This window comes from Ascaphus truei, chromosome 4, assembly GCF_040206685.1.
Source record: "Ascaphus truei isolate aAscTru1 chromosome 4, aAscTru1.hap1, whole genome shotgun sequence".
NCBI lineage: Eukaryota > Metazoa > Chordata > Amphibia > Anura > Ascaphidae > Ascaphus > Ascaphus truei.
In genome coordinates this window covers 105432319-105446221 of record NC_134486.1, presented here as the reverse complement: position 1 = coordinate 105446221, position 13903 = coordinate 105432319, and the positions used below count along the sequence as shown (strand labels likewise).

Genomic DNA, 13903 nt, shown 5'->3' with positions numbered 1-13903 from the left:
TATATACATACATACATAAATACATACATAGCAAATGGAAATATTACTGTATGCTTATTTACATGTCTTAGACAGGTCTGCAACCCTGCCTTTCACCATTATCACCCAGCACACAGCACTTCCACTGCAGCAATGGATTCTGGGAAATGACATGCAAATGAGCACACAGTGCCACCTTTTGCTTCAAAACCATAAACATGGTTCCCTATAGGCTTAAGCTTGCTGCATCGTCACAGCTTTGAGGAGAGCCAGGGTTAAGATGCACAGCCAGCAAACCCACCCACAGACAGAGTGTTTCAACCTTAATGGGTCTCATCAGTGTGGGGTTGGTTATACTGGCTATGCAAAAATGAAGCAAGGGATAGGTTTTACCATACTTAGTTAAGTTATGGTGGGTAAAAAATGTGACAAAACCCCTCCACAGCAAAGCATATAGCAAATGGAAATATTACAATATTGCACGCAATATTGTCAGTGTATGACCCTTGTGCATGTCTATAATCAAAGATATAGTACACACTGTCAATTAGACTAAGAATCAACTTAGCCCAGCAAGGAAAGGGTTAATAGTCAATTAAGGAGGTATATAAGGGGAAGCAATAGAGTATGGCTCCAAAGCCCCTGAAGAAGTAACCGGGCGGTTATGAAACGCGTAGGGCGGAGCCTAAGAGATTTTCCATCTACTGCGTGAGACTACACCGGAGAGGAGCAGTGACATCATTGGGAAGCGTCCGAACGCCCGTGGCCACGAGCGGAGAAGGAGGACGCCGATCCAGCGCTGCTTCAGCCGGTCGGGTATTGTCTCATGTAGCGGACGGCATAATAGTGTTATTTTTAAAGGCAAGATACATTGTAAGTGTGTCCTACCAGAGTTTTAATTGTGTGTGAGTAAAAGTATTCTTTGTAGCAATATTGCACCATTTGGTCTTTTCTCTCATTCATATCGGATGGATGATCTGTGGTTTGTTTGTCAACGGAGGGTTTCGGGACAGAAGACTGGAAATACATCATGAGGGCTCTGGTGTAAGAACGCCTTGAAGCAAGCACAGATTCGATCCACCGAATTTACAAGCCTGCTATCTTGTAAGTAGGCTTTTTTCTGGGAAAAGGGATTCAAACATCTTTGTGGTTGTAAGGAGGCAGGAGTCACGCCGCCCACGGCGTGCTCCTCACTCACCCGCGGCTCTGTCTGGGGCTCCCGCGGCTCACATGGATGTCTCCCTCATGGCGCCGAGCTCCGTTCCTCTCATACGCGCGCGCGCGCACGTCAGGTCTCCTCTTCTGCCCTGGGATCAGGGCGTGGGACCGCGCACGCATCCACAAGCGCTGCCACACGGAGGCGCGGCCACACAGGGGCGCACCAACCTTTTAAAGACACAGTACGCTTTTCCAATGCCACAATACAATTCACCAATTCTTCTAGGATTTATAGCTCCTCCTCCAGGAACTCATTTAGACCTATCCCTGTCTCAGCCTGGCCCATTCACACACCCCCACCTTGCTACTCGGCCATTGGTTCCTCGTACCTACATATACCCTCCAGTTTCATTAACTCGTCGGCTGAGCATAGAACCAGTTGTTCTCATCACTCTCTGCCTCCCTAGTTCTGTTTCACAGATTTCCTCGTGTACCGGACATGCAAATGAGCATACAGTAATATTTCCATTTGCTATATCTTGTAGTAACATCGCATTCTCTGCAGTGCTACTGGCTCTACTATACCTTTCCTTTAAAAACTGTAAGTGAAAATATACATTTAAAAAAATCTACAGCACAAATCAGACAGCAAATGGTTTCATAAGTTTATTTTAATGTGTAACCAGACATTTTAAAGGGGTTTGTAATTGCTGATCTCTTAAGAAGTAATGTAAAGAGAGTTAACAGAATGATAGAGAAAATCCTTTCGGTCAGCACACTTAATATGGATTCAAAGGGATTACTTCTTGACTCCACATCCACCTCCGTGACCTCCACCTCCGCCTCCATCACCACCTCCACCTCCACCTCCACCTCCACCTCCATGACCACCACTGCTTTTACACCCATGACCTCCGTGACCTCCACCTCCACCTCCATCACCCCCACCTCCACTGCTTTTACACCCATGACCTCCGTGACCACCACCTCCGCCTCCGTCACCTCCACCTCCACCACCTCCACTGCTTTTACACCCATGACCTCCGTGACCTCCACCTCCGCCTCCGTCACCTCCACCACCTCCGCTGCTTTTACACCCATGACCTCCGTGACCTCCACCTCCGCCTCCGTCACCTCCACCTCCATGACCGCCGCTGCTTTTACACCCATGACCTCCGCCTCCATCACCTCCACCTCCGTGACCTCCTCCTCCATGACCTCCACTGCTTTGACCTCCATCACCTCCACCGCTTTGACCTCCGTGACCTCCACTGCTTTGACACCCGTGACCTCCACCTCCGTCACCTCCACCTCCATGACCTCCACTGCTTTGACCTCCACCTCCGTGACCTCCACCTCCGTGACCTCCATCACCTCCACCGCTTTGACCTCCGTGACCTCCACTGCTTTGACACTTGTGACCTCCACCACCGTCACCTCCACCTCCATGACCTCCACTGCTTTGACCTCCGTGACCTCCACCTCCGTGACCTCCACCTCCACCACCTCCACCGCTGCTACCTCCATGACCTTGATGGCAAGGTTCTGATGAGAAATAGAGGTAAAATTTGAAGGAATGGCTGAGATACATTGATTACTTTTTAATGAAGGGAATGGCAGTAAAAAAAATCAGATCATACAAAGACAGGTTATTTAAAACAATAAATCCCCCACATTGAGGGACTTTTATTAATTTGACACTAAAAGGAGGGACACAGAAGCGCACAGAAAATATTAAACTCTGATGTACTGGAAATTTTCACAGATCTGTCAGGTCTGATTTATTCATAGTCAGTATCATTTGAAGTCGGTCTCACTGATTTCTAGTATCAGGGGACCCATAAATGTCTATTAAGTTTCACCGGTGTAAATACGTAGTTTTCCTTTAAAATTGCCTTCTGACTCTAAACTCCCCAAATCTTAAGAACTTAGTCTATGGAAGTTGACATCAATTGGGCATATTTTCCATGTATCTTCATCTTAACAGTATGATAATAATGTAGGCCAATATTTCTATAGGTCTTACTCTGATCAAGCAAAGTGACATCGAATTCAGGACTGTATTATGATCATACTACTGATGTGAAGATAGTTAGAAGGTATGATGACAATCATTAACAGGCTTAATAAAAATTGGTTTTGAATGTGGTTTTGGTTATAATACATTTTGTGTTTTGCTTCTAGTTCTGCCTACAATCTATATGTTTTTGGTTTTATATTTTCGCCAAATTATGAACAGATTTCAAAATAAGCAGGGAAAAACATATATAGCACAACAAAATGAAAATATGCTTCAAATAAGTATACAATTATAATAATGATTACGAAACTATAATAATATAACTGATACCCGTAATTTAAAAATGGCAAGGGACACCATTAGTTTTCAACTCCACTGGTAACCCCACAGTACAGATGGCTCTTTGTCTGGTTTTCTGGGTTTGGTTCTAAATCATTTTTAGGTCTACTGTAGGTTTGAAAAATCTGAAGGGATTTGGTTTTAGTTTTCTATTTTGTTTTGAAATGTAAAATTCTGGTAGTTTCTGATTTCACACACCCAGTTTTGCCACTCTTTAATCAAGACTGGATTGGTTAAAAAAGGATTTCACAATATTACAATATATTTTCCATGTATCTCCATCTAAACAGTATCATAATAATCTAGGCCAATCATTCTACAGATCTTACTCTGATTTCATACTCCCAGTTTTGCCCATCTCTTAAAAACAATTTTGTTTTAAAGTTTTAGAACAAAAACTAAAACACCAGTGTGGGTGCCCACCCTTATTGTATATAAGTTATTGTGAAATCTATTGCTATTTCAGTTTTAGAAAAGAGCCATTTTGGAAAAAGGCAAACCCCTCTTGTACAATTACAGACAAGGAGAAGGCAGTGATGTGAAGGAGATTGCTGGTTCAAATGAGCAGTTTTTTCCTTAATCAACTTTATCCATAACACACATCATCATGGTCTCTACAGTCATTCTTTCCTGTCCATTTTATGCTCCTGTTTAAAATGACTGCTGTTTCCCTTATAGTAATAAAATACATGTATTAATGCATTGTTTTATAATTTATTAGTACTGTAAAGAGAAAATACCCCAAGCAATGTGACTGTGCATATTGCTGCACAATGAGTTAAAGACCCTCCCGTAAACAACTGGATTAACATGTGATTGACCATGCAAAATTTCCTACCTGGGCATTTTGGGGCAGGGCATGCGTCCTTGCATGATTTAGCTGGTGCACAGGCTGAAATGAGAGAGAATGAATATCACTGAGACAGATAAATTCAAATCCTGTATGGTTTTTATGGACCTCATAAACACAACTTGAATTTCTAATAGCTAATGGCGAATCATACAAAAGCTTTGAAAACCTACTGTAGATGAATGGGGTACATTTTTATTAAGTTAACAATAGAAAAGGTCATGCATCCATGTGTCAGGGTGAGTGCATATTAGTGAGGGATTTGAGGAGAGTAAAAGAAGAAGCTACTTTTCGCAATTCAGTGTTTCTACCCCTCATGTTTTCCTTTTCCTTACTTCCAAACACCCTGCAGTTCTGAGTTGCATTAACATCTCAACATTTTAACAATCTGCTTCAAATGTAGACATAATGCCTTGGTTGACATGTTTCATATATGTGATGCAAGCAAAAAAAATTATCTTTTTTTTGTTCACCAAGACACATTTATACATTTCCTTGGGTTCTTTTTAAATAACCAATTTTAATTTATTCACAATAATCTTGGCAGCTATGATTTTCTGCAAAAAAAATCAGTTCATCTTGTACTTACAGTTTCCATTTCAGGAAAAAAGTCTCTTTATGATAATTCATTGAGAACAGTTTACTTGACTTTCAAATGATCTTTAAGCATCTCCCTGCTAAATAGAACAGCAACACCATAAAGAACTATGCACAGATTACAACTATCCTCTTTCCACAGTTGTTTAATTTCCAATAGAATCAATATCTTTGCAATAACTACTGTAGGTACAGCTATGAACATCTCTTTGCCAGTCAGTCCAGCCTTTTGCATGTATACCAGATGCACCAACTAGTAAATTCCATGTAACCCTATTCACTATCATAAAGAATTACTTACGGTCAGAATCTTTGCATCCACCACCCTTTGAGCCAGGCATGATTGATCTTCTAGTTATATTCTGCTGTAGGGATGGAGATCTAGGCTGGAACAGGTCTACCAGCTATGCCTGATGGTGCTGCTTATATACACAAAGTGAAGCCATTCAATCATTGACAAGTCCTTTCAGGAACCAATGGGATCCCTTTCCAAACACTTGTAATTAAGTATTTAGGATTCAATGCCTTTTTGTTAAATTGTTTGCTTTAATCAAAGGCAGGGTGTTTCTCAATTTTGGATTTTTTTCTTTTACTCCAATAAAATAATGGGATTGTTGGGGTGTTTCTTTGCTAGTCACTGTTGTGAGTAATTTGTAGCATAGTATGAGCATTGTTAGCAGGCTTGGCATACTTTGGATATGTCCCCATACAGTACATGAGCTTTAAAGACAGCATAAATCCCTTCTTCATGTCTGACCCATTGGAATTGCTTTGCAATGCATTGCGTTGCTGGCAGCCAGGGGGTTAACTTGTTTTGTGTCACAAGGAACAAGGTAGATGTGATGCTCTAAAATTGTGACCAGTCCTGTAAATTGAGTATCCAAGTGTATAAATCCACAATGGGTTAATCCAAAACACGATGGAGTGCCCCTAATAATGTTGATTAGGAACTGGTGGGAATAAGTGTACTAGTGGAGTCGGCTTGACACACACAACTATAACACATAATAGCACCCAATCAGCACAATACTTATAAATGGACAATGTCCGTGGTAGACAGGAATTAAATAAGGCACTGCGGCACTTTACCTGTGCTACCCAAGGGGCACTCTTGTCGTTAGCGGCATGCAATCCATCCGTTGTAGGTCCAGAAAGTTAGATAGAGAGCGTAGATAAAGCACAGCCAGGGATATCCTGTATATTCCGTGCAGGAAGAAAAGAAAGATCCAGGCCACTCCAGAGGTAACAAAAAGTAATAATTAATTTATTGCATGCTGAACATACAGAAAAAATGGACTAGGTAAACGCACCTACGCGTTTCGTACTCAAGGTACTTTATCAGCCCGCTGGCTCTCTGCATCTGAGGCAACCGAGTGCTCGCCTTGCGTCTTCCGAGTCTCTCTGGCTCTGCCTGAGTGTATCTAAGTTGTCCCTACAGTCCTCCCTGCCCTCCTGGAACGTCTTCACGGGAGAACGCACTTGCCTCTATTAATGCCAAATCGTGGCCCTTTCTACCCCTGGTATGTCTGTCTGGGCCAACCATGGTAACCAGACTTTTAGAAAATTTGTGCCAGTGTGAGCTGCTGTTTTTAATAAATGTACTCAATTGTTTAAACAGTTACATGCTATGGAGCTTGCGCTTCTGTTTGTTTTTTGTTCTTAGATTCCTAGTGGTTGGCTATACCACTTATATCTGAAGATGCAATATACTCCCTGGATCTTCTTTGGGACTTTTACCTCTCTGGATTGTTTCATCAAGTGGAACATTACTTTGGACTTATACTTTATCACTGGTCACATTATGGTTTGTTGTAATGTAATATTACAGTATATATAGTTTAGTTTAATATTCACTCTATTATTAATTAAGCAATCACATTGGTTATTTATTTAATTATCACTAATTTCCACCTTAGCGCTACATAATTTTGTGTTGCTTTTTTGTGTTATATATATATATATATATATATATATATATATATATATATATATATATATATATATATATATATATATATATATATATATATATAAAAACAAACATCACAGCTTGCACTCAATGTACTGGTTCATATAGACAGGTGCAAGTCTCAAATAATAGAAAAACAACATTACCATTCTCTCGTCCGGTAAAGAAAGACTGCACTCGGTTCAGTAATCATGAAAAACTGTATTGGGCATCTGAATAAAAAGATACATACATATATACATATACCAAAGAGGTGTACCAAAGAAGGTGCACTACAGAGTCCCTTAACAGGCGCACCGCAGACCTTTATAGTATAGGCGGTCAGGGATGAATGTAGTGAATGTAGTGAATTTTTATTTAGTTGCTGTGCAAACGTGCATTTTAAAAAAAGTATATAGTGAATAGTTGATTCCTATATACTTGATTAAAAAATAGACAGCTAACGTCTATTGGAACTTTGCCAGAGATCACAGCAAACTCTAGTGTTAGCAATCTATGAGGTATCCAGGCCAAAAAGGATTTTTTTAAAACTCCATAACTTCACCTTTTCTAATAACGAGGTAGGTATATATACTCAGGTGTTAGTGCAAGTACACATAGAAGACGGTTGCTAAACGATCCCCTTTAATTCCTGGAGACTTAATGTTTGTCAATGATGGGGTTAGCAATCTCTATATACCCGTGTTGTACCTGTGTCCATACATGGGGGACACATTAGAGTGATATTAGGCGTTGTATAGTGGCGTTGTTGGTCTATCAAGTGATACCCTAGAAAAATAGGGATGAGTGTCTGCTCCTAACTGACCATAGATAAAGAAGTGCTATCCATGTTATTTTCCATGACAGCCCAGTTTGATGCTGTGTATCAGTGTTGATTGCTGCTCTATATGTCCTAAGAGAGATCATATGGGCATGAGCTGCGCATGCGCCAAGATCTGGAGTGGTATTAGGTGATGTATAATGGCGTAGTTGGCTTATCAAATGGTTCCCTATGGAGATGGGGGTAGGTATCTACTTCTAACTGACAATATATAAAGAGGTGCTATCAATGTTATTTTCATGCCAGCTCAGTTTGATGCTGTGCATCAGTGTAGTTCGCTGCTTGATATATCCTTAGAGAGCTCCTATGGGCATGGGCTGCGCATGCGCTGAGATCTAGGCTTCTTGTATTGCGAATCGACGGCTTAGTGCAAAGGTAAGGGACATCCACGGAGAACAGCACTGTTGTGATGCCTCTTGGTGAATATGGTAGTTATACAGACTTTTTGTTTTTTATTAACATCTGAAAGACTATGCAGTCCTTTTATGTGCCTGAGCCCGTTTTGAAACGCAGATTGCGCATGCGTCGCAGGTAAAGCTAAGATAGTGGTTTTAAGCAGTCTCTGCATACATCAGGGCAACAGTTGGCGAATCAATAGCAATGATTAGTAGTGGAGGACACACTTAGAGGTATGTTGAAAGTGAATTAATTTAATACACACAGCAGAAAAAATCGCTAATAGGAAAGCGTAGCACCGGAGAAGGGGGATTCCCGTATGCTTTTTTAATCAGCTGTTGGGAGCGCATGTGTTATGCGGTGTGTCCTACAAAGTGATGCAGTATGCTTTGAGAGGATATAAGTTCACAAAATGCGCCTCAATTGGATTGTTGTTGTAATAGTAACCATGGAGCAAGTACTGCCGAATAGCCGTACTGACACCTCTTTAAAAATATACTTTTTTTAAAATGCACGTTTGCACAGCAACTTAATAAAAATTCACTACATTCACTACATTCATCCCTGACCGCCTATACTATAAAGGTCTGCGGTGCGCCTGTTAAGGGACTCTGTAGTGCACCTTCTTTGGTACACCTCTTTGGCCTTGGCTTTCTTTTCCCTAGGCAGCACGCTTTCACCTATCAGGGGTTAGAGCTAGGTTCCACTCTTTATCTCCCCCATATATACATATAGGCACAAACACACACACAGCAGGCACAATACAAATACCACACGAGAATCTGGAGTACAAAATCAGAGGAAGGTTCACCTGTTCCTCCAGCAGTGTCGTGTACCTCATCATGTGCATGAACTGCCCAGGGGGCTGCTACTAAATAGGTGAGACGGGACATGGGCTAAACAAGAGAATTAATCTGCATCGCCACAGCATTACACGCGGAACAAGACACAGTCCTGTAGGAGAACATTTCTCTGACTGTGTAATGCAGCAAGCATAAGCTTATAGGGGTCCATGTCAAAATGGATTTTAAGCAAAAGGTGGCACTCTGTGCTCATTTGCATGTCATTTCCCAGAATCCCTTTGCTGCTGTGGAAGCTGGGCGATAATGGTGAAAGGCAGGGTTGCACACAGTAATATTTCCATGTGATAATATATATATATATATATATATATATATATATATATATATATATATATATATATATATATATATATATATTTATATAACAGCAGCATCAGAAAATAGCCACACTTTAATAACAAATAAAAACACTTAACTAGATTAAAAAGCAATGGTAAATGCACTCAGAGAGAGTGGCTAAGAAATGCTTATCTGCATGAATAGTTCAGTCAGCAGTGAAGCTCCCTGAGCTCTTTATGTTCTCCGGCTGGTGGGTTTAAGGAATTCCAAGCCTCCACTTGAAATGATGGAAGTCCTGCCTGGTAGTTGTCTGCTCTTCAGCAACCCTTTGTGCTATGTTGGGGTCCCTAGCGTTCCACCAATACAGTAGTTCAGTATCTGCAGTACTGTACTGTAGAAGCCGCTCAGCCAATAATATTGCTTACAGGAGAATCGCTTGACTTTTGAATCGCACCGATATTGATACTGTATTGTCAAAATAAAAAAAACACAGAAAATAATACGGCAACAATACTCACCATAGAATTTCCCATTCAGCTGGTGCCGGCGCCGGTCCACTGCCAGTCCAGCGTTCTTGATCATCCACGTCGATAGTTTGCAGCGGGACTAGTCCTTCTGTAGTCAGCTGATGAGGCTGGAAATTGCTTAGGTACATGCAAGCTTGATCGAAACTGTACACGAAATCCGTCTCAGGGTTGTCACTGATTGCGGGACCGTCATTGGAAACCGGTGCTGGTGCATTGCTTGGCAGCGACTGTCGTTTCTTAGTTGGTTTTAACACAACCCTTCGCCTTTTGCCGTCATCATGATCATAGATACAGGAAAAAGCCGGTGATACACACCAATACCCTCCAACAAATTGTGGCTCAATATGATAAAAACAGGGATCGCGGAGGCGCATGCGCGACGGCAAGGAGCATGGCTGCGTGAGATAAGTGCTCCGTGCCTCGCTAAAATACATTGACTGCAAAAACCTGACAAAACCATTCCTACAACGGAGCATTTTACTAATAAAGCCCCGCACTATCCCGCAATGTAAAGGAAAACACCTAAAATACCCAAGAAAAAGGGGCTACCGGAATATTTTGACCGAGCCGGATCGCGCGCTGCAGGGGGAGAAATGGCGCCACATTCGAACGCGGGCTCAGAGACGGAGCCGGACGAGGAGGGTGAGGAGAGAGACAACCCGGTATTGCGCCCGTTAAGACAGAGTGACCTGGATAAACTCTATGATAACCTAAAAACGTTGTTGCAAGCAGAGCTGAAGGACATAAAGAAAGAGGTTACTGAGCTGGGGGAAAGGACAAGTGTCCTCGAAAATAAAGTGGATCAATCAATTAAAGCCATAAAAAGGCAGGATCGCAAATATAACAACCTTCAAGAACAATTAAATGAGCTGAGGGACCGCCAAGAGGACGCAGAAAATAGGGACAGGCGGAATAACCTCCGAATCAGGGGGGTCCCCGAAACAGTCCTAGACAGTGAAGATTTTGCCCTGAAATGGTTGGAATCTCTGCTCCCTGACACCCCAAAAGAATTCTTAATCCTGGACAGGTGCCATAGAGCCCTGCGATCCAAGCCTCTAATGCATGAGCAACCACGGGACATTGTGCTCAGAATGCACTACTACCGCTCAAAAGAAGCGGTACTCCACAAAACAAGACCCCTGCCAATAGTGGAGTATGAGGGTGTACGTATGTCCATTTATCAGGATTTATCCCCAGAGACTCTAGCTCGCCGAAGGGCCCTGCTACCCATCACCAAGACCCTGAGAGATAAAGGGGTAAGGTACCGTTGGACCTTCCCCTTTGGCCTGCAGGTAACACGAGGCGGCAAAACTACCACCATTCGGGGACTGGAAGAAGGGCCGGAGTTCCTCCATAAGCTGGGCCTAGGTGAAGCCCCGGCAGCGGAAAACCCAAATATCGCCCTACCAGAACCTATCTGGGAACAGCGGGCGAGATCCCCCAGAGAGCAAAGGGGCGCAACACCAACCTAAAGAGCTCAGTCGAACACTAACAATAAAAGAGTTCAATGTTCAAGGGTTAAAAAGTTTCGTTACTAAAGTTACCTGAGGTCTGGTCCCCGGCCGCGGGGAAGCAGTCACCAAATAAAGAGACTCGCCCCCGAATGAATGAAAGAGGGAAGAACCCCGTCATCCCCGCTTCAAGGATCCGGGGATTAAACAACCTGTAATAAAACGGAGTCCCTGTGGAGAAAATCTGAGGCCTACCTTCCAGATGATGGCGTCCCCTGAAACAAGATGGCGAGGCAGCAGTAGAAGTTTCCCCAAATTCGCAAAGGGAAACCATCTTGAGGTATTTTTTCAACTAGTAACAAAAGATTTGGAAAATTTGTGTAATAACAAAGGCAGGCAGAATAATAACCTAACAAGGGAAGAAAGAATAGCTTTAGAAGAACTCTCAGCCGATAAAACAATTGTGATTAAACCAGCGGACAAAGGGGGTGGTGTTGTCATCATGGATCACGAGTATTATATGTTAGAATCCAATAAAATACTGGGTGACATAGTTACATATAAGAAACTGAAATCCAATCCTACAACTATGTATAAAAAGGAACTTTTGTCATTATTGGAGGAAGGGAGAGGACTGGGGATTCTGGAGGAACATGAATTCAAGTTCCTATATGTTGAGGATCCAGTGTTCCCGGTCTTCTACTTCCTACCAAAGATACATAAAAATCTTACTCACCCCCCCGGGAGACCAATAATTTCTGGCATTGGGTCACTAACTGCGAATTTGTCAGAATTTATTGACAGCTATCTGCAGGACATTGTAAAACAACAAAGATCCTATTTGAAAGACACTAGCGATATAATCAGGGCCCTTAGGAACATAGAATGGCAGGAAAACTATGTATTGGTAACCACCGATGTAACCGCTTTATATACATCTATAAAACATGGAGATGGGTGCCGAGCTGTTAGAATGTTTCTAGAGAAAGATGGAAAAATCCCAGAGATACAAATAGATTTTCTTATTAGATGTATAGAATTTGTCCTAACAAAAAATTTCTTTTGGTTTTGTGACGAGTTTTTCCTGCAGCTATGTGGAACCGCCATGGGGACCAAATTTGCCCCCAGCTATGCCAATCTATTGATGGCCATGTGGGAAGATCAGTATATATGGTCTTGGATAGGTCTGGGGGCAAATCTGGTCACATGGCGAAGGTTCATTGATGATATTGTCTTTGTGTGGAAGGGTACATTGGAGGATTTAGACGCATTTCTTCTGTATCTCAATAATAACGAGCTGAATCTGAGATTTACCTCCACTGTAAGTAAAACCACTGTAAACTTCCTGGACTTAACAATCTATATAGAAAACAATGTTATTAAAACAAAAAATTTCTTCAAAGATGTGGATGCAAATAATTACATCCTGCAGTCCAGTTGCCATCTCAACAAATGGATTAATAACATCCCATATGGCCAATACTGTAGACTCAAACGAAATTGCACCGATAATAACGTATACGAAGAACAATCTACTACACTGTCCAGGAAGTTTGCAGAACGGAATTACAAACCAAAGGTCATCCAAAAAGCGTTGGATAAAACAAGACAAATATCCAGAGAGTCTATGTTGATCCCTAGAGAAAAAAGTAGGGAGGATGACAAGCTAAAGGTACCCTTTATTACCCAGTATAATAGGGATGCACACAAAATAAATGACATATTAAATACCCATTGGTCTATATTAAAAAATGATCCCATTATAGGAACTGCACTGCCCAATAAAGTTCAGATGGTGTATAAAAAAGCACCAAATGTAAAGAAATTTGTAGCACCAAGTGCTCTGAGAGGTTCCGCTATAAACAAAAACCCTACGTGGTTAGAACCACCGAAAGGGTTCTTTGATTGCAAATTCTGTACTGCCTGCCATTACAGTTGTAAGAATACTAATACCTTTAAATCCAACACTACAGAAAAGGTATATAGTATAAAACAACATCTAAACTGTAGGTCCAATTTTGTTATATATTTGATCGAATGTGATTGTGGTCTACAGTATATAGGGAAAACAATAAGACCCCTAAAAACACGCATTTTGGAACATATAGGAAATATTAAACGAAAAATGACCACACACAGTGTTCCTAACCACTTCTTGATGGTACATAATGCGGACCCTAAGGGGTTAAAATTTAAAGCAATCGAACAAGTTATGCCCCATTGGAGAGGAGGACATTGCATTGATTAAAAGGGAATCCTTTTGGATGTTCGAATTAAAAACTATATTTCCATCCGGTTTGAATTTAGAATTTGACGTTAAACCTTTTCTGTGATTTTATAATGTACTAATATTTTATCTCTCCATTTTTTAGAAATATGCCTCTTGCCCAGATGTTCATTACTATGTACTTTCCATATATATACCTCCAGCTTAGAGATAATCTTTCTTTGTAAATACCTGTTTTTAATATTTTAAATATTTTTACGCAGTGTATTTTACATTTGCAGTTTATATATATTTTTTATATATATATAATTTTATTGTTAACCTTTGCACAGCAGATTAAAGAGTATATTTTAATTAACCTAATGTATTTTATGATGATTGTATAAAGTATCTGTATTTATGACTTGCACAATATATATGGGCTAATT

The 13903-nt window shown here is 41.2% G+C and overlaps 1 protein-coding gene across 1 annotated transcript; it reads right to left on the bottom strand.

Moving 5' to 3' along the window:
* Positions 1 to 970: 970 nt before the first annotated feature.
* Positions 971 to 5352, bottom strand: LOC142492279 (uncharacterized). The gene is made up of 4 exons (XM_075594950.1): positions 5245 to 5352; positions 4335 to 4388; positions 2005 to 2682; positions 971 to 1099 (listed from the first exon to the last, which is right to left on the bottom strand). The coding sequence occupies exons 3-4, from the start codon at positions 2662 to 2664 to the stop codon at positions 971 to 973; spliced, it is 789 nt and encodes a 262-aa protein (XP_075451065.1). The 5' UTR covers positions 2665 to 2682; positions 4335 to 4388; positions 5245 to 5352.
* Positions 5353 to 13903: the final 8551 nt, after the last annotated feature.